The sequence below is a fragment of the Brassica napus genome, chromosome A5 (assembly GCF_020379485.1).
Source record: "Brassica napus cultivar Da-Ae chromosome A5, Da-Ae, whole genome shotgun sequence".
Lineage (NCBI taxonomy): Eukaryota > Viridiplantae > Streptophyta > Magnoliopsida > Brassicales > Brassicaceae > Brassica > Brassica napus.
In genome coordinates, this window is record NC_063438.1 from 27,062,499 (window position 1) to 27,083,292 (window position 20,794).

Sequence of the window (20,794 nt, forward strand, 5' to 3'; positions counted from 1 at the left end):
GAGGGGTAACTAGTCGTCCACCAACGAATCAAGAAGCGGAAACGAATCTAGGATTCACGTTTACTTTCCTTCAACGATGAATCCTAAAAACATTCAGGTTGAACGAATGATAACGCAAATGTAACCAAAAAGAAAAAGAAACATAATGCAAATAAAGTTCCTAATATCAAATAAAATTCAAGTCAAACCAGGACAACATTCACAAACCAGAATGAGATTCACACGATATGTTTAAGTTTAGTTATGTTTAAGAATAAAAGTTTGCTAAAGGGCTAAGATAGATAGATCATCTAAGATGCTTTCGCTTCTTCAACGATGAAGGGCTCTCGCTTGGTCCTCCTAAAGGTCGCTTTGATGGTGTTGCACTCTTCAAAGATTTAAAAAAAAAAAAGAGTATAAGCATCCAAAGGAATCAATCAAATCAAAAGAAAGTAACTATATAAGTTATATACCTTTGCGAGCTTCTTCTCTTTACGGGCTTGCCTCTCTCTCTCATCCAACTCTTGGTTCTCCTTTTCAATCAGTCGAATCAGAGTGTCGCACCTTCTAGCAAGTTCCTGACTGGTGCGGGATTTCACAAACCAGTCAAACCTAAACAAAGGCGATGTCCTGTACGCTGCCTTTAGCTCATCCCAGTTCCCATACCCAAGTTTGTGAATCATGCAGATCTGTTTCAACCAACAATCAAACTTCATAATAAGATTAGTGAAACAAAAGATGGAAAAGGAAACAATGATGAGAAAGAAACACACTGACCATGAAACGGTCGCATTCTTCGTTGTACAGCTTCCCTTTGTTTTGACCATACTGAATCTTCATTTCCAGCCACGGGTTTCTGTAGCGATCCAGTTTCTTCCCCAAGGCTTTCATGATTTCATCTTTCCTGGAGATTCTTGCCTCTCCCCTCTCAATGTTCTTAATGATTCTATCGTAATCTACAAATATAGAGGGGAAATGTGGGTGTAAGCTCTTTCTTGAGGTAAGAATTGATTTACTTAGCGTCAGAAGGTGTTGTGTGGTACATACCGTTCAGCTCCTTGTATCGCTCTCTGAATACTTGGGCATATCTTTCAACTTCTTCCTCTGTTTTACCTTCCATCTCAGAGGCAATGCTCGTGATGTCGTTCCGGCCGTACTTCTCACAAGCCCTCAGGAAACTATTGAAGTCTCTTTTGTTCCATGTTGAGAAACCCTGGAGATTTAACAATTACAGACAATTTAATAAAGACCAACGGATCTAATGTCTAACACACCTTTAACATCAAAAAGTTTTCACTTTACCTCCTCCAGTAAAGCTTCCTTTTCTTCTACTTCTTCAGCAGTTAAGGGATCTCCACCTGGTCACAAAAAAATTCTCAATCAGTAATAAGTTCGCTGGAAAAGAATGTTGGCAAAGTGGGCAAAAAATGAGAAACGAAGCTTGACCTTCTGGTTCTTCTTCCTCAACTGTGTCTTTCAACTGATTTTTCTGATGTGTTTGCTGAAACCAAAGAGAAGCAAATTCATTTTACTAGTCGTAAACTCCCTCTTATGCACATCAAAACAGTGACAAGTAATTCATTTAAAGAGCCATACCATGAGATAGCGTACTTCCTTTTCATACAGCTCAGTCAATCTCTGAATGTTGAAGAACTGGAAATCGTGCCTGCAGGATGGACAAGATATTAGGTTTCTAGGCGGGAAAAAATACCATCAAGGCAGGAAAAAGGCAGTTCACATATGCAGAGTAGCGTTTATTAAGGTACTTACAACTGGGGCATTCGCGGAATTCTAGGCTCTTTAGGTTTAGATGGAGCACCTTGACGCAACGTTTGCTTATAGTATTCAGCTTCAGAGTAGCTGATGATGCAACCAAAAGGAATTTTTTAAGTTAGATAAAATTTATGAAGACAGGCAAAGTAAGACTGCACAATGAATAGGCAAAAGAATATTTACTTGCGCTTTCTCTCCCGCTTCGGTGGATCATTCCAGTTGTCGCCCACAATCTTTTTAAAATCGAGCTTGTTCTCATCCTATAAAACATAATTTATAAGTACAAGTAAATTAGACTTTCGGTGACGCAGATCATGTGTCATTACTTAGGATATGACATGAAAGCATAAACTATGAAAAGAAATATACAAGGCATACCTTATTGTCATCATCAAAATCATAGAAGTCAGCACCTGTGACAAATCAGACGAATGATTATCAATAAAATCCTCGTATACACTATTAACACAACAGAAGGGAAAAAAAGGTCCATGATACACTTACTGTCATCCATTTTAAACTGTATAGCATCTTCTGTGAATTTCTTCATTTTGGCATCAAGTTCAGCTGTTGCCTCTTCTCCTTTCGCAATGATTCTATCAATATCCTCGTCTGTGATTGTGCTATCTTTAGAACTGAACACCATCTCCGCACCATATCTTACCATTTGAAGCAACTCATCCTTATTGACAGCTGCATATAGTAACGATAAAAATTAATTCTGCCAATAGATGAACCAATGCATTTTGCACTCGTCATAAGAAACTTACTCTTCTGCTCTGCCAATCTTCCTTGTTGAATAACCAGAGCATCAAGCGCCAACTTCTTGTAAGCTCTCTCAATCACTTTCTCCTCAATAGCAGACTGTAAACAAGTAATAGAAAATTAATTCGAACTCTTATAGTCTGTTCTTGCTTGACATGAAAGGGGAGAATATCAACCTCAGTGCAGAACCGGAACACTTGAACTTCTTTCTTTTGACCAATCCTATGGGCACGATCCTGAGCTTGCAAGTCGACTTGAGGATTCCTGCCAAAATCCGCAAGACACGTCAAAACTCAAAAGTGAAGTGAATACTCACAAACTACAGTGAACATGACAGGAGACTTACCAGTCACTATCATAGAGAATTACAACATCTGCAGTAGCAAGATTGATACCAAGCCCTCCTGCTCTAGTAGATAACAAGAAAACAAATTTCTCGCTTCCTGGCTTGTTGTAGGCTTCTATGGAGGCGTCTCGGTCATCACCACCAGTATTTCCATCAATACGGCAATATAGATAGCCACGATACATTAAGTAATCCTCAAGAATATCCAAAAGTCTTGTCATCTGAAATATGAGTGAAGAAAGGAATAACGCTCAGGCTTCAAATAGAGAAAGGAAACAGAGAAGATGAACCGTAAGAAATAATTATCTATTCTGTATCAGCGTTTACCTGAGAAAATATCAGCACCCTCGAATCACGTTCCTTCAACTTAGGAAGCAATTTATCCAAAAGGACCATCTTACCTGAAAACATTAGAATAAAGATGCTTCAATAAAAATTTACACAAACATCTGAATAGTTTAGTGTGAATGCTAGTCTTACCAGCATTTGTTATCAGGTGATCCCCTGTGGTATATGGCGGACCAGGCTCTGCACCCTGGAAGAGATAAGGGTGATTACAGCATTTACGCAGTTGCATTGCAATGTTTAGCAGACGTTTGCGTTCTCCACCCGCATTAAGCGCTTCAAGATCCTTCTGCAGTAAAGCCTTGTAGTACTGTTTTTGCATCTGAGACATGCCAACTTTAAGTATCGTCTCCTTCTTTGGTGGCAAACCTTTCTCAACATCTGACTTAAGTCTCCGTAGAAGAAATGGTCGAAGGACCTAAGAAGATACAGGAAAGTGATTAGTTTAACAATTCAGACGTGATAAAGTCGATAGAAGCAATAAGTACACTGTACACACATACCTTATGAAGTTGTTGGACAACTTCCTGCTGGTCATTCTCGCCAGAAATTTGAAACCATTCATCAAAAGTCTCTGCTGAACTGAAGACCTCAGGCAGAAGAAAGTTCAGAAGAGCCCACAGTTCATGGAGATTATTCTGCATATACGAATAAAACATGAGGTACAAGGAACAGAAAAAAAGAGTACAAAAAGACTCGTACAAGAAACGTCGTTTCATACAATCATAAGCAACTTGGCAAGAAGTCACCAGCATCCAAATATTCAAGAATAAGGAAGAACAAACACCTGAAGGGGGGTTCCCGTGATAAGAAGCCGATAGTTGGTGCTAAAAAGTCTCATCGTTTTCGAAAGAAGTGAATTTTCATTCTTGATTCGATGCGCTTCATCGATGATAATGTAACGCCAACTAAAGCGACGCAGTGCTGTCTTCTCTTTGATGGCCATCTCAAAGCTTGTGACGCATACATCAAATTTCCCAGCAACTAGCAGATCCTCGCGAATATGTCTCTGCATTATTAGCAGACTTCTCAGAATCCAGGGTTTAAACATTTACATGAACTCTAAAATGGTCTGCAGCTAGTTGCTTACCCTTTCCTCAGGATTACCAAGGAACTTCACAGCACGCAAGACAGGACAAAACCGGCGAATTTCGTTCATCCAGTTACCAAGGGTTGACTTTGGTGCAACTACCATATGAGGTCCACTGATTCCTCTGTATTCATGAAGGTAGGCCAACAAAGAAATCGTTTGAAGTGTCTTCCCCAGACCCTAGACCACAGGAAAAAAATGGTATCATGATTAGCATCATAAAAAAAAGTAGGGAACTTCTATTGCTTGGGTCCTTGAGAGACCTATTGTTTACCATTTCATCAGCAAGAATCCCATTAATGCCATTCTCATACAGCCGGATGAGCCAGTTTAAACCAGCTAATTGATAATCTCTCATCTTCCCCTGAATACCTGCAAGTTGAGAAGAAAATGATGAATCCTGAACTTTCCCATTAAACTTTACATAGTAGCCATGAGGTCACAACATTAGTTACATGTTACGGAAAAGGAAAGAGATATCAATAACATCGCAGTTCTTGATCAATATGCAAAACTTCAAGACTAAAGCGTAAAACACATCTACTTACAAGACGGCTGGGTGAGCAACCTCGTGTTCCCAGATGCAGCTGAGCCACCCTCTTCCTCCTTCAAATACTCCTCATCTTCCTCCTCTTCAGTTACTTTGGAAGCATGACGACCCCTTAAGGTAAAAAAGTTAAAACACGATAAATCAAAGATAAACTCATTAATTTCGTATTTCAATACCAAAACAGTAAAGAAACCTATATCTAATGAATCAATAGCATCCCACACACCTTCCTTTCACCTTCTTCTGAGAAGAAGAAGACGCATCGCCTTTAGCAAAATGCGCAAACAACTCAGTTTGCTGCAGAAGAAACTTCAGCCTCCCTTTCCCCTTATTGTTCTAAATACATATCAAACAAAATCAGATTCCTCAAATTCCTAAAAACCATAAGATAATACAACACACGCACCATATCAGCATCAATGGAAGCGTTCTGAGACTCCAGCATCTCCTGAAGCTTCTGCTTCTTCACCTTCTGCATCTCCCTCAGCCTAGCTTTCTCACGCTTGCCGATCTCAACCTTCTCATCGTCTTCCTCGTCCTACATAGAGACAATACCATCACAATGAGCAAACAATCGACCGTTCAAATGAATTTTCGCTACGATTACCTCGTAATCATCCTCGATCGGGGCGATCTCCTCGTCGGAGACTGGAGATTCCTCGGGAACAGCCTCCTCGTCGGAATCAGAAGACCGAGCGACGGCCTCGAGCTCCTCCTCGTCCTCCTCTTCCCCCGCGTTGTTCTCGACATGCTCTTCGTCCTCCTCGGAGGAGTACGCGTCGTCGCGATTCGAAAACTTCGCCATTGGAACTGTTTCGCCTTTGAGAATTGAGATCGAGGATTAGGGTAAAAGCACACAGTAATGAAACGAGAGAGGGGTGAAGAGTTTATGAGGAGTTTACTTTATAACCATTTAATCCAACGGCTACGATGTGCCAACGTCGCTTCGTAGAATCAGATTTACGCGCCACGTGATGAATAGGGTTTTGGAAAGTTCCCGCTCCTGGGATTGATATTAATTGGCTTATTGGACTGAGTAAGGCCTACATTAATTTCCAGAGATTTATTACCAATTTTACTGAAGAAGTCCCCTTACATCATAAAAACTTTGAGATTTTTTTCTATGTTTTGTATCGTTTCCACTTTTAAGCAACATACATTAAAACATCTATAAATTTATAAATTAGTAAATTTTATCGGCTCCAATTTGATCGATTTAAAATTTTATATAAATTGATAAAATAATAAAATAATATTTTTTAGAAAATTCTATGTAAATGAATGACCCCATTAAAAATTATAAATTTATATATATACATAATTTATATAAGTAAAAATATATTATTATATTGTTTATTTTATTCACAATGTAATTATCTTTATATTTTCTTAACACTTAATATATTTTTTATGAAATTTAGTAATATTATATCTAAAACCACATTTAAGTTCTATGAAATATATATACTATACACTAAATAATATAATAAAATTAATGTAAATATTAAATTTTAAAAATAAGAATTAATGTCTATGCACTAAAATCAAATATATTTTTATTTTAGAATAAATAAATTTTAAAATAAGAAATCTAAATAAAAAAATTGTAATTAATATCTTTATAAATTAATAAAATTTCAAAATCCTAACATTATTAATTATAGATAGAAGTTTTATTGTATCTGCTATGATTAATTTGGGATATATACAAGACACTTCATCTAGTTATCGACAAAAACTATTATATATACGAAAAACATTGAAATTCATTACACCTAGCATATTCCTGAACAGAGTGCTATTATAAGTAATGTGACATTTAGCATTTAATTTACTAAATATAATATATTACCCACATTTTATAACGATTTTACATCAATTTTTTTTTAATTTTAAATAAAGATAATCAGGTGTTTGAAATATTTTAAACATTGAAAGAACAACTTATATTCAAACTGAAATATTTAGTCCAAAATATTTTTTACAAGGAAATAGATAAATTCATCATCAAACATGTTAGGTTGTCAATAAGATTCGTAATGTGACATGCGATACTTGTTAGAGATGGTATATTATCTAAGTCAAGATTTAGTAATGTAACATCGACACTTAACGTGATGCAGATGGTATGTTACTTGCATTTCTACGGCTTTTAAATTTCCAACAATTGCATGATATATATTTTTTTGTAAAAACATGATATTTGAAACGTCTTAACCTAAATACCATAATCTATTTTCAACCTGAAATACTTAACCCAAAATAGTCTTTATAGCATTCTCTTAGAGAAAATAGATAAAATCATCATCAATCCTTTGTGAATTGAGCTTTGGTCCACTTTTTCGTGTGCATCCACTAAAAGAGGTATAGGCGAAAATTACTCAATAAAACGATCACATATACCTACATGATCATAAGATACACTATTAGGATTAGGTTTTCTCAAAGTGAGTTTATCTCTATGTGTTTGTTGAGAGTATCTCATGTGAGTATTTCAAAATATAAAGAAATAAAGACATTAAAGTTAATTATGTTGAGTATTTTAAACTCATGAGATACTATGAGATGATCTTTTATGCATTTGAGATACTCATAATTCAATATTAATGATACATACTTGATACTTGCACATATATATTTAGGGATATTTATGTTGAAAACCCATTTCAAAAACTCCACACTGGACATGCTCTTATGATGTGAGGGGTTTTAGGATTGGGACTATAACACGTAAAGTAGACAAAAATCCTTGGTATAACTTAAATGCATGCATAGCATATCCATATCTACGTGCATCATCATTAATTTCGTATGAACAAGTATTTGATTTTCTAATTAATCAAAGGTACGACAAGCATGTAGATTTTAAGTATATAGTGTTATGTCGACGTTATTGGATTTAGAGGCGATATGTTCTTAATGAATTTTATTGTGTTTCATTAGTTCTTACAAATGATCTGCTTTATTGTGCTCATATGTGATTATACTCCATCTTTGGTTACATGAACTTTTTATTTCCTAGGTATTGGAGACCAGTTAGAGAAAGATTCCAATACAATCACTGCTTGTTCCAAAACTCATTTCTCTAATGCCTTGAGAAGAAAAAAAATGGTTGAAACCAAGAATAAACCCCTTGTATAAGTCATGAGAAATCGTATTGTAGCTAACATATATCATCAAATCTTCACATTGTTATTATTTACGAAGATGCTTGACAACGGTTCCCTCACATGATAACTCATGTAGACTTCGAGTCTCTTGTGGATTTGTTCATCATAGCCCCAAATTATAAATTCGGCTTAGTTGGATATGCTACTAAAACATGTTAGGTGCTACCGAGGATAAACAAACCATAATAGAGATTTGTATTTTATCATTGTTAGGTCTGACTTTTTTGTTTCCCTTGACTTGGGTCCAGATGTCTTGGTATCAAGATAACGTTTGGTGTTTTTGTGAAGACAAAACCTGTTATGTTTTGTCTAGGTGTCACTAGAAGCAAATTTTATCCATGGCAAAAAATTATAATACATCCGAGAGTTGCTAATGTTACTAGACTTTTGTATCTTGCAGTTGTATGTTTTAACAAAACTACATTAGATAAGATATCATTCACATAATCTACAGCTGCACGTAGAAAGCAAAGTAGTACCTACGAGCACATATAAAATTACATGTTTTATGCAGATGATTGTTTAACCACTCCCACTTTTCTTTACTTCTTAATGTCTTAATCATATTGATATTGATTATCACCTCCAAGTTTCTTCACCAACCTTTTCTGAGGTTGGCCTAACATTTCATATATCCATAGTATGTTTCCACAATAATATATATATGCTTTTCTTTATTTAATTAGTATATGCGAGTTTCTATAACCATAAACAAAAAAAACAAGAAAACAGAATTTTCAATCGCAATTCATGCTTAAATTTATTTTTTAAAAATAATGCGATAAAAAAACTATATCGTAAGAAATACCACGTATATATTACATATTCGTTGTTCTTAGCGTGTGGAGAACCACAACCTTCGGGCTATAAATACACAGCCATATTGTAACTAGCAGCCAGTTTAATAAATTACCACAGTCTATTGTAACATTCACACTAGCATATTGTAACATATACATTTGATGGCTTCTACTGAAAACCCCGATCCAGAAACCGGCAAATCTGAACCGCTTCCGGCGTCAACTGAGGCACTAACACCACCAGCAGCACCGTCCTCAGCCTCCAGTTTCCTAGATTGCCGGAAAATAGACATCATAATAAGAGTTTTGCTTTTCTCAGCCACACTGACTGCTCTTATAGTAATGGTGACTAGCGACCAGACCGAAATGACTCAGCTCCCTGGAGCTCCATCTCCTGCTCCTGTCTCCGCCGAGTTCAGTGACTCGCCCGCTTTCATGTCCGTCTTTAAACTAAACTCAATCTTGCATCATCATTATAAAGACTTTGTATCATATGCTTTTTTCATTTAAACACTTTACGTTACTATATACTACAAACATGCAGATACTTCGTGGTGGCTCTTGTGGTGGCTGGTTTCTACGCCTTAATCTCAACAATTATTTCCATATCTCTACTCTTACGACCTGAGTTCGTTGCACAGTTCTCCATTTATATATCTTCCTTTGACATGGTAAATTGATTTACAAGTAACTTTGAATCTTTCATTACAACTTAAGATTATTTAAATGTATTTTCCGGAACATATGTATACGTGAGCAGGTTGTGCTGGGGATTTTGGCGTCTGCGACGGGAACGGCGGGAGGAGTTGCGTACATAGCGCTGAAAGGAAATGAAGAAATTGGATGGAACAAGATTTGTAACGTCTACGACAAGTTTTGTCGTTACATTGCAACGTCGCTTGCCTTATCTCTCTTTGCTTCTCTTCTGCTTCTAGTTTTATCCATTTGCTCTATGTGGAAGAGAACAACAACATGAACAAGCTGTAAACCGCAATGACAAATTAAATCCTATCGATCCTAACGTGTGCTTTGTTCACACGTGCGTGTGTGTGTGTGTGTCTGATTTGGTTTGCTGGTTATGTTATGTATATCTTTCTATCTCATGGTGTTGTTAAACTTATCTCATGGTGTTGTTGTAACTTGTGATCATAAGCATGCGTTTCTGTCCAGTCTCATGTGATTCCACGTATCTATGTCTATATAGTCTTGCTATTTACACGACTTCCTCATAATTAAAGAAAACACACATACATAAAAAGCACGTGTGGAAGATTGGTAGATATATTGGTTGCATAACATTAATCAGGTAATATGTTCTTGCATGAACCTGACCCAATATGGAGTGGTGAATCTTATAAATTTGTAACCAGGTTCAAACTTTTAATTTTAGTGTGTATAAACATGAGAAACCGTGATACCGATCTCCCTTTTTAGAGTTAATTAATAAGCAGACAAATTTATTTATAAATGTGTACAAACTTTTACGTTTTTTGTTTTTCTTGATTAGCCGAACCAAAAAATTCCAGTCATTTAGTTAACAAGATAAATACATACAGTTTTACAAAAACATATAGAAAAGTTTATGAAACCAATGGTTTTCTTACGATATTTTTGTTCACATAATTATGCTTAGGTTTATCATTATAATTTATACTAGGTTAAGATCCGCGCCTTGCGCGGGATGAATATTATATATAAATTATTTTTAAGTATTATATATTTTTTACATATTATGAAATAATAAATATATATTGAATAATTAAAAATTTAGTAACTATTACGTATATAATTAAATTGGTACAAATACTTAAATAAATTTTATTAATCCAGACAAACAATTTTTCTATTTTATATGGTATAAAATTTAGTTTAAATGATATTAACATAGATATATAGTATATTTTTAATATTGACATCTGTTAAAAAAATATTTTATACTCATATTATTTTTGATCATTTGTATTTCTTTATAACAAATTTTTTAAATTAATGATAACAATAATTGTGGGATGTTTAATAGTTTTAGTAATTTATAAGTTTAAAAACATTCAATGCAAAGTTTAAATTCTAAATATTAAGTTGTTAGTAATTGTTCAAAATGTTTATCAAAAAAATTTGGTATATAATTCGAAATTAAAATACTTATGTATTTTATATGATATATAATTTATTTTTAAAAAATATTAATATTTATTAAATGACATTTCCTACTTATTAAATTTCGTAATCATTTGTATCTTGTTATAACATAAATTTTAACCCACGGATCACAAAAATTACAATGTGGGATTTTTAACAACTTTAGTCATTTATATTTTTTTTTAAAAATTCAAAATATAACATATATGACAAAATCTAAATTTTTATTATATAGTTAATGTGGTTGTTTAATTTATTTTAATAAGTTGATTTTTTTTTTAAAATGATAGAGAATAGACTAATTTTTATCAAATCTTTATTATTCAAAATCATTAATTGTCATATATACTTTAGCCACATTAGGTAATTCCATGATTTTTATTTAAGGAAACAATGAAGAACATTTATGATTAATTTATGGTTAGTTTAATAAAAATCTTATTATATATTTATATGGACCAACATAATTTTCTAAAGATTCTAAGAATGATTGTGGTGATGACATGTAGCTACAAAAATATATTGTAATGTTTCTCTTTTAATATATAGGAGATTTTAGATTTCTATGTTATGGGTCTCTTAGGATCATTTATTATAAACTAATCCAACTAATCATTGACTATCTGTTGGCGTTTATGATTATGATTTAGAGTGTAGGGTCTGATTTTGTGTTTAAGACTTATAGTTGTGTTTTCAAGGGTTTAGTGCTCACTCTACGTCAATTACATGTTTCGGATATATAGTTTTCTTACAACTCCTGATTTTTTTTTTAAAAATATCTATAAATTTTTAAATATGTTTATCTTATGTAACTAGTGTTCATCCTTATTCAAATGGTGACAATTTTGAATTTCTATATATATATATATTTTTTTTTGTCAGCTGAATTTCTATATTTTAAATCATACAAATTAATTAAATTCACAACACTGTAACTCTACAAGTGTGCGAAGCTTTGCGGACCACAGAGAATGAACACTCAACAATTTCACATATCTAATAGTACGATTCTTCCTGATTGAAGTTATATGATTTAGATTTGGCTTATAAATTAACCGTAAACATACATTCCTTAAGTACAATACTTTTCAGAGGTATATATATAGGCATGATCTTTGTAAATCAAAAAAGAATCTGAAAACTTCACTCTAGCCTTACATCACGTTTTAGAATGGTTGCTATTTCAAAATTAAATAATTTGGTCGATTATGCTATATCCACCAAATCGCCCAATTACATTCAAATATATTTTTACCATGCAAGTACATTCATCGTGGGCCTCGCCTCGGCCCAATATATATTTTAGTTCGTTATTCTTGATCACGCCAATGAAAAGCGAAGATAAAAAAAATAAACACTAAAAAAAATGTTGATATCTCTCAGAGAGTCAAATCATATGATGACGTCTCGGCTCCTACTGTAGCTGACAGACTTGGGAAGTAGTGTTTTGTAATAAAGGCGGGCTTTTTTCTCCTTTCATCTTCTAGGGTTTTCTCTCCAGTGATCATTGAGCAGCAACATGATGCTAAAGGACTGTGAAGTCGAAGTGTGTTCAGAGGAAGAAGGCTTCGTAGGCGCGTGGTTTCGAGCCGTGTTAGAAGAGAACCCCACCAAGTCCGGTCGGAAGAAGCTCCGCGTCCGCTACATTACTCTGCTAAGCGACGACGGTCTCACTCCTCTCACCGAGTTCATCGAGCAGAGATTCATCAGGTCGATCCCTCCGAAGGAGATGCAGAACGAAGTCGTTTTGGAGGAAGGAACTTTGGTCGATGCGGATCACAGAGATGGGTGGTGGACAGGTGTCATCTCGAAGAAGATAGAAGAGGGTGAGAAGTTTTTGGTTTACTTCGATTCGCCGCCTGATATAATCGAGTTCGAGAGGAATCAGTTAAGGGCTCATCTTGAATGGACCGGGTGGAAATGGGTCGTACCCGACAAGGAGGTACGAGGTTCTGGTTTAGTGGTCCTGTTGAAGTCTGTGTCTTAAAAGTTTGCTCCTTTATTACAAAAGGTTGAAGCTTTGTATTGCATCTTATGTTTGAATAGCTAAAGTTAGCTGCTTTATTACAAAATGTCTGAAGCTTTGTGTTGCATCTTATGTTTCAGTAGCTGCTTTATTACAAAATGTCTGAAGCTTTGTGTTGCATCTTATGTTTGAGTAGTTAAAGGTTGCTCCTTTATTACAAAATGTTGAACCTTTGTTTTGCATGTTATGTTTCAGTAGCTGTTTTGTTACAAAAAGGTTGAAGCTTTGTGTTGCATATTGTGTTTCAATAGTTAAAGGTAGCTGCTTTATTACAAAAAGGTTGAAGCTTTGTCGTCTGTGTTGTTGCATGTTATGTTTGAATAGTTAAAAGGTCTATTCTTTTGTTTAGAGTAGACTGTTTTAACTTCTCTTTTTTTTGTTGTTGTCCTTGAAAGAAAGTGGATAACTCCGAGTTTTGCTCGGGAGCAACGGTGGAAGTGTGTTCTGCCAAAGACAAAGCGTGGTACCCGGCGTTGATGGTTACAGAGATTGAAGGAGAAGATGGCGAGAGTAAGTTCCTTGTCAAGGACTTTAATCAGCGGTTGAGCTGCATTGGTGGTGAGGCAACACCAAGCTTGGTTGTTGACGGTCACAGTGTGAGACCCGCACCGCCTCCTTCCTCCGTTGGGGAGTTTGAGTTGATGGCACGTGTAGAGCTCTTGCGTGGCTCTGGATGGTGCCAAGGGTTGGTGCAGAAGATTCTCTCAGAGGAACGTTACTGGGTTAGTTTAGACGTTACCAAGGAGGAATATGTGTTTAAACACTCGGAGCTTCGGCCATTGATGGTGTGGGAGAATGGGAATTGGCGTGACGAATCTAAGGTACAACTTCAATGTTCTGTCAGTATTTTGGTTTTTGCTTTGTTTTAAACTGAAGCTCTGTTCTGTCCTTTCCGTTTTTCAGCAAAAGGCGGTGAAGGAGACTCCTTCCAACACCTTAAACAAGAATCCAATGCACTCTTGTTCTGGTCCTAAGCCATTCACTAGAGTTAAAACTGTGGATGTGAGTTAGCTTCTTAGTGATTTCTGTTGTTTTCATTTTTGTACGTTGTTTGTGACAAACTTTGTTTACTGAAAATAGGCCACTGCAGAGCTGAGAACGAAGAAGAAGAATGATGCTGTTATTAGTGATAAAACTCCTCCGGTCACAACCGTAACACCGCTGATACAAACAGAAACTGAAGGAGAAGAATCATCTGAGAAGAGACTTGAGCAAGTGAGTAATCATATTAGTTTCATTCTCGCTTTCAACATGAATAAGATTAGCTTAGTATCTTAGCCTCCTTGGTGGTTAGTTACTTATCTCTGAAATGATGGTTTTACACTTTTACTGCTCTTTTTGCAGATGCCTAAGGAGAAGAACAGTGAAGCTACTAGTAGGAAAAGGCAAAGAGGACAAGACAAACACAAGGATATGAATGAAACTGGTATGTATAAATCATGTTAGTTTTGGTATCTATTTTTTTTTTTTTTTGCCAAATCTGCTAATCTCTCTACTTTTATTGTATAGGAAATTTATCAACTACTAGTTCGGAAGATAGGGTCAGGCAAAGCAGACAAAAGGTATATATGTTCCATTAATGTCTTTGCGTTTCTGTTTATTGATATAAATTGAAAGTAACTTTGTTATTTCCATCTTTAGCAAAAAACTGTAAAAGAAACTCCAAAGAGGCCAATGCCTTCTTCTTCTTCTGGTGCTAAGAAGGCCACACAGCATATGAAGAAACCCTTGAACCCACATGACAATGAAGAAAACAACACTCTAGAAGTGAGTTGTGATTATTCTTTTCTATATATCTCTTGCTAGCTGCTTATTTGCGTCTCCTTTTCATGACTTCTTGGATGTTGTTTTACAAAAAATTGTTAAACTGAAAATAGGCCACTGGAGGATTAGGAAAGGATACTGTGATGATGAATGATAAAACCCCTGAAGTAATGTCAATAGGTAAAACCTGATGTTCTTTGTCTCCTTGTGTTTAATTTTCTGCAGTCATGAATCTGATATATAATGTCAATGTTTTGTAGCAAAAGAATATGTAGACCCGTCTTTGGTCATAGCTGCAACTCCACTGAAACAAACAGAGGCCAGAGCTGTAGAAAATACATCCCCAGTGATGAATCTGAATGATTCAACTCCACATATGGTAAAAGATAGTTCGTTGTTAACCAGTCTCACTTGGTAGTTTGTTAGATTGTGTTAAATATAACCAATCTGAATGATTGTTATTAATGCAGACGCACGAGGAGGAGAATAGCGAAGCTAAGAGTAGGAAAAGGAGAAGGGAACAAGATCAACACTCGAACCTGAATGAAGAAGCTGGTATGTGTAAATATCCATATTAGTTTTGAGTATCTTTGTTTCTTGCCAAATATTTAGTCATGTCACACTGGTTGTGTAACTTGTAGATGGGACTAGCAACGTTTCAATTGGTGAGGTGAATGATACAGCAAGTAAAAATATGTGCCGTGATGGTGAAGTTGTTGATCAGCTTATCTCTTCTTGGATAGGAAATTCATCTACTGGTAATAATATACTGAAAACAGTTTCGTTTTAAAAAGTAAGCTTAGATGCTAAAACAGTTTCCTTTTGGTTTTGCTCATTCACGTATTGATTGATCTATCTCCAGAGTTGTCCCCTGATCAGAGCTTGAAGGAAACACCAGCCAAAGACAAAACTCTAATGGATTTGCCTTTCACAAAGAAGTCACCGTACTGGAAGACCTACGAGACAACACAAGCTTTCAAATCCGTTCCTCAACGACCTCACTTCAGCACGCTGCTCGAAGCTAAAAAAGATTTCTTCCTCGAGTCTGCAGCGGTTGGGATGATGGTTTCCTTTTACAGCTTTCTAGACGAAGTGAAGGATCTCAAGCTCGATGACTCCACAAGTAAACTCCACGATCTCAGCGTTTCATTTGCTGAATTAGAGAAGAATGGGTTCGACGTCGAAGCTCCTCAGGCAGTGATCAGCAAAGTGCTGTCTCTCAAAGACGTGCGAGACAGGAAAGCCGAGGAGCAAAAACGTTATGAGGAGGACATTGGAGAGGAAGAGAGTGCAAGTCTCGAGTTAAAAGAAGTGAGGGCTGAGCGGAGACTCGAAATCGGTGAGCTGCAACGCAAAATCAGTGAGCTGGAGAGACAAGATGCAGTTGGGAAACAGAAGGAGGAAGCAGCAGAGGAAAAGATAGCTGACATGAAGGCACATGTGGGAATGATACGCCAAGAGATTGAAGATGTGGAGGTTGAGTTTCAGAAAACTATATCAGCTCCATGGTAGGTAACAAGAGTTATAATATAACCTCTCCCTCCCTATTTTGGTAAATGAAACGAGTAGATGAAGTTGGTGAAAAGACATGTCTGAGATTGTTGGCTACCTCTTATGGAATGGTTTGTGTTTTAAATTTTTTTAAGCTAACCACCCTTTTGTAGTAGATCTTTAATGGTACTTAGTGTGTTGATGATGATGATCTGTTCACGTACACCATGTAAACTTTAGGTTATAAATAGAGAAAATATATAATGGTAGTAAACCAAATCCAGACAAAAGCTATCAACGGTCCTGAGATTAAGGCACAAGTATGTCACCATTTACAGACAACAACAACACTAAGTGTACATAAAAAAAAAATAAGGTGTTTTAGAGGTTTTGGTCTCTTTCTTCATCATTCACAAGCGATTCTGGTCTCAAAACTGCTCAAGCAAATCGCAAACGCTTGAAACGCAGAGATGGGATATCCATAATCCATAGTGAACATGTCCTTTCCAACTTTCCCAAACTGGAGTATAATCCTCTCAGACGTCGCCTGCTCTGTCTCCCTATCTCCGACCGCCACAAGCTGAAAGTTCTTGACTGATGCCACCGTGACTCGACCGTGGAAATTCAAGCACCAGCAGCGCAGCTGCTCGTGCCACCGTGGTGTCTTGTTGCTCAGCACCAGTGGCGGGTCTCTCAAGCTGTTGCTTGAACCTGCTGCTCTTTGGGGATGCATGAGACTCGTAGGTAATGTATCCATTACGCAACGCATTCTTCTTGGTCCCCTGTAATGATGATCAAGAGACTGTGTAAATGATCATTAATGAAAAAGATTTTTAAGTGAAAATAATTTTTACCTGGAGCCTAAGACGTTTAACTCGTATGAAATGTGAGCAACGGGGTAACTTCCTGAAGGAGCTCTAGGTGAAACTTTCATGAGGTTAGAAGAGCGGCTCTTCACCATCTTTGATGATCTGGTCTGTGGCATTAGATTGCCTTCAAAGACCGTGAACTTTGTTCCAATAAAGTTCGATCTTGCAATAACAACAAGAGAGTTTATATAACCTTAAGGTGCATAGTCTTGTTAATAATCTATATAGTGTTATATGCATTATTACCTGACTCTGCCGAGATATGCGTTGCTTCGCCTTGACATATCGTCAGAGCGCAAGGAGATGATGTAATCAGTGCACGTTGCGCGCTTCAGCTTACAAGCAGCAAGAAGAAACTTCCCGTTATCTGTCAAAGCTGCCATAAACAAAATTTAACTATTAACTACAGAACAAATTTAGTGTAGATTGTAAACAGAGATGGCTTACAGTTAGTTAAACCGAGATAGAGATGATAGGATTGTGTATTCCGGTTACGTTTTATGAAGCATTGAACTAGAGAACCCCTTGGACCAGGCTGTATAAACACATTCAACAGCACCAAACCCATCAGCTTCTCTTTTTCATTAACAACAACAATAACATAAATTGAATATCATTGCTCTATAGCAACCAAGAAAGTGTATTTTATCTACCTATCAAACGTGAAACGCAGCTGAATATCATATGTTATGGGATAAGTTCCAGCTACCCATTTTCACTTTAATGGAATGTATCAAATCAAAAAGGGTAAACTTTTTATTTCTACAAATAGATAAAAGAACAAGCTTCCTTATGTTTTTAATTCCATTACATATACTCAAAATAGACATAGACACATAAACTGAATAACAAAACCAAATCTTTTTTCTCAAAACCTGTCGCAATGTTCAATAATCAATATCATTCCTCTATAGCTACCAAGAAGATGTTTTTTATCTACCAATCAATCATCAAAAGGGACTACACAGCTTTTAAAAAGCTTCAAACGTAAAACGTCAAATATGATCAATTCCTAGCATCACAAAACGCAACGCAAACGCAGCTGAGTTTCATATGTTATGGGTTTAAGTTTTAACACCCAAATTCACTTTAATGAAAATGCAACAATTAAAAAGAGTAAAACTTTTCTTTCTACAAATAGATAAAGGAACAAACTTTATGCTTTTAGTTTCATTACATATACTCAAAAATAGACATATAGACATAATAAAACAGAGGAACCAAACCTGCTTGAGAGAGATTGGGAAAGTCAATTTAGAGGAGAGTTCAGGAACACCTACGATCTCCTTCACTATCATCCTCCACACACGGCACACACCGGCGCAAGCCACCACGCTTCGCCGCGACGGCCAGTCTCCGTCGTCCGCCGACTCGACTCTAATCAGGATTTCTCTCAGCAGCTCGTCAGGGAGCTCCGACCATCGAAAAGGTTCCGAGCCAGGAGTGGGCGAAGCTGCTTCGTGGACCACGCGGTGCGGTCTCGACCGCATTTCTTGGATCAAACTCCGGATCGTCATGCGAGAGATCTAAAGGTGGTTTTTTAAGAGGAGGGATTCTATAGGAGAATCATTTGAGAGGTGGTGGTGATGTTGTTGAGAGACGCGAAGAAGATTCGGACAATAATGGAGGCGTTGTTGTGTCTTGTCTTCCTTCTTTCTGACGCTTTACCGCTTCTTCTTTTATTATTTTTTTTTAGTGACTTTTTTTTTTCTTGGGGAAGATGATGATGATAATGTGAATCATTCATATACTATATGCTAGGATAAGGATATGATTAAACCGGTCTGACCAAAACAATTGCTGAACCGGGATAATTTTGTAAAAGAATATGAAGCGGTCTGACCAAACAAATGCTAAACCGGGAGACTTTGGTAAGAATATGAAGCGGTATGACCAAAAATGCTAAACCGGGAGACTTTGGTAAGAATATGAAATCAAATTCACGTAATTTTCCATATCGCCTCGTTTTTATATATTTTCTTCTGGTCAACTACCTTATATAGAATTTGTCAAATCTAATAAAAAAAATATACGAAGCGTCTATGGGTTTTCTATGATATTTCAGTTATTTGTTTTATATATAAGTTTTGAGCTTCATCTGATTGATCATCTTGACGTTTTATTATTATCCGACGTACTAAATACTAAAATTTTAAAAATCTATAACATTCTACTGTTTTTCTCTATATGCGTGTAATGTGTTCTAATGAAAATATACTTTTGGCCGACCATAATGTGCAAACCATTAATGTGTTTACACCATCATCATTCCTTCTTCTTGAAATCTCGAATACTTAACTTTCTACTGTCTCCGTACGAAACAAAACACATCAATAAGTAAAGAATCCAAGTAGATTAAACTATAGATTCGTCTCTTTTTTCGTAGTAGATTGCGATGGTATCTTAGGGTTTTCTTATAATACTTTTAAACTGTATTTATGATGATGATGATGATGTAAATTTATCTGGCTGTCAGTACAAATATTTGTTATATATATATATATATATGCATGTGTGACATCTTAGAGAAAGGGAACAATATACATGTAGATCGGAGGCACAAAAGTATAAGACCACGAGGCATTCAGGTTTCCAAATGAACATGATTGGCCCACTGCTATGATTTTTGCAATGTTTATGTGATCGGTCTAGTAACATCTTAATCAACCAGTTAAGCATCCCATTCATCTAAGAAACTGACTATATTGACTTTTTATCATATATAAATATCTTACTGCACAATAACATGAAAACAGGATTCATATGTTATTGGAGTTGTATCATTATGGTTTGGGCTGGTATTGTCGGCATGCTATAATGTGGGTCCAAATTCAATAGTACACGTGTTTGAGTTATAGACGGAAGGAAACAAAAAAATGTAGAGATATTATGTTAGATCAAAGTGAAAGAATTCATTTAGAGATGTCAATTAGGATGCAACTGACCTTTATGGAACATGTTTGGAGAATTTAATACTTACATTTGAATGTTATGAATGAAGTAAAGAAATACAACTACAAGTGCGAGACAATGCATCGTGGGAGAAATGAATACAGCTTTTCTTTTGCCAGTTATTATGTTGCATTTCTATAATAAACTGATTATATAGTAAGACTGATGTTATGGAATTATATAAAAAAGGTCCATATGATACGTAATGACTAATGTAGAACTAGTCTTCGAGGGAAATGTATTTTATGCAAAAATATTGTTAACACGTACATAATCCCATTTAGAAAACCATGGTCATGTAAACAAACATTGAGCTTTCAGCCTTGACTTTAAAAGGTTTTTTTTTCTTCATCAAGTCATAAGCATTTTCATGGGTACAAGCTCGAGTCACGAAACATGACTCCCTATTTTTAGGGGTTACAAGATTAATTTGGATTTTGCTATGTCATAATTGTCTATAATTAAAAACAAAATATAAAATTATTGAAAATATACAAAACATTGGTGATCTAGTGATAATTCCAGAGATTTGATTCTTTTGTTTTCCATATTCCAATTTATTGATATAAATATTGTTCTAAAATAAAATTCTAGACGTATGAAATTACAAGCTCATAATATATATGATGGTAAACATAATTATAAAAATATTACACATATTTCTAGCGAATGAAAGAAGACTTCCTTTTCTCAAAAAAAGAAAGAAAGAAAGAAGACTCCCTGATTGTAGTTTGG

At 35.7% G+C, this 20,794-nt stretch overlaps 4 protein-coding genes across 4 annotated transcripts; 2 read left to right on the forward strand and 2 right to left on the reverse strand.

Moving 5' to 3' along the window:
• Nucleotides 1–143: 143 nt before the first annotated feature.
• On the reverse strand, nucleotides 144–5,727 carry LOC106418220 (ISWI chromatin-remodeling complex ATPase CHR11-like). The gene is made up of 24 exons (XM_013858883.3): nucleotides 5,456–5,727; nucleotides 5,255–5,386; nucleotides 5,075–5,184; nucleotides 4,847–4,959; nucleotides 4,573–4,670; nucleotides 4,299–4,478; nucleotides 3,996–4,217; nucleotides 3,712–3,846; nucleotides 3,344–3,626; nucleotides 3,191–3,264; nucleotides 2,864–3,084; nucleotides 2,694–2,781; nucleotides 2,523–2,616; nucleotides 2,257–2,445; nucleotides 2,131–2,165; nucleotides 1,936–2,012; nucleotides 1,750–1,839; nucleotides 1,576–1,645; nucleotides 1,426–1,480; nucleotides 1,282–1,337; nucleotides 1,027–1,192; nucleotides 757–935; nucleotides 453–668; nucleotides 144–367 (listed from the first exon to the last, which is right to left on the reverse strand). The coding sequence occupies exons 1-24, from the start codon at nucleotides 5,651–5,653 to the stop codon at nucleotides 287–289; spliced, it is 3,162 nt and encodes a 1,053-aa protein (XP_013714337.2). The 5' UTR covers nucleotides 5,654–5,727; the 3' UTR covers nucleotides 144–286.
• Nucleotides 5,728–8,888: 3,161 nt separating this feature from the next.
• Nucleotides 8,889–9,987, forward strand: LOC125609114 (CASP-like protein 1D2). Its single transcript, XM_048780090.1, has 3 exons — nucleotides 8,889–9,255; nucleotides 9,363–9,489; nucleotides 9,579–9,987. The coding sequence occupies exons 1-3, from the start codon at nucleotides 8,981–8,983 to the stop codon at nucleotides 9,792–9,794; spliced, it is 618 nt and encodes a 205-aa protein (XP_048636047.1). The 5' UTR covers nucleotides 8,889–8,980; the 3' UTR covers nucleotides 9,795–9,987.
• Nucleotides 9,988–12,221: 2,234 nt separating this feature from the next.
• On the forward strand, nucleotides 12,222–16,412 carry LOC111207246 (DUF724 domain-containing protein 6). Its single transcript, XM_022705117.2, has 12 exons — nucleotides 12,222–12,899; nucleotides 13,379–13,804; nucleotides 13,887–13,985; nucleotides 14,064–14,198; nucleotides 14,328–14,409; nucleotides 14,493–14,545; nucleotides 14,625–14,750; nucleotides 14,861–14,927; nucleotides 15,008–15,126; nucleotides 15,218–15,302; nucleotides 15,389–15,505; nucleotides 15,610–16,412. Exons 1-12 carry the CDS (start codon nucleotides 12,477–12,479, stop codon nucleotides 16,257–16,259), a joined length of 2,382 nt encoding a protein of 793 aa, XP_022560838.2. The 5' UTR covers nucleotides 12,222–12,476; the 3' UTR covers nucleotides 16,260–16,412.
• Nucleotides 16,413–16,473: 61 nt separating this feature from the next.
• Nucleotides 16,474–19,189, reverse strand: LOC125609115 (tubby-like F-box protein 9). The gene is made up of 5 exons (XM_048780093.1): nucleotides 18,334–19,189; nucleotides 17,555–17,642; nucleotides 17,354–17,483; nucleotides 17,093–17,269; nucleotides 16,474–17,020 (listed from the first exon to the last, which is right to left on the reverse strand). Exons 1-5 carry the CDS (start codon nucleotides 18,622–18,624, stop codon nucleotides 16,645–16,647), a joined length of 1,062 nt encoding a protein of 353 aa, XP_048636050.1. The 5' UTR covers nucleotides 18,625–19,189; the 3' UTR covers nucleotides 16,474–16,644.
• Nucleotides 19,190–20,794: the final 1,605 nt, after the last annotated feature.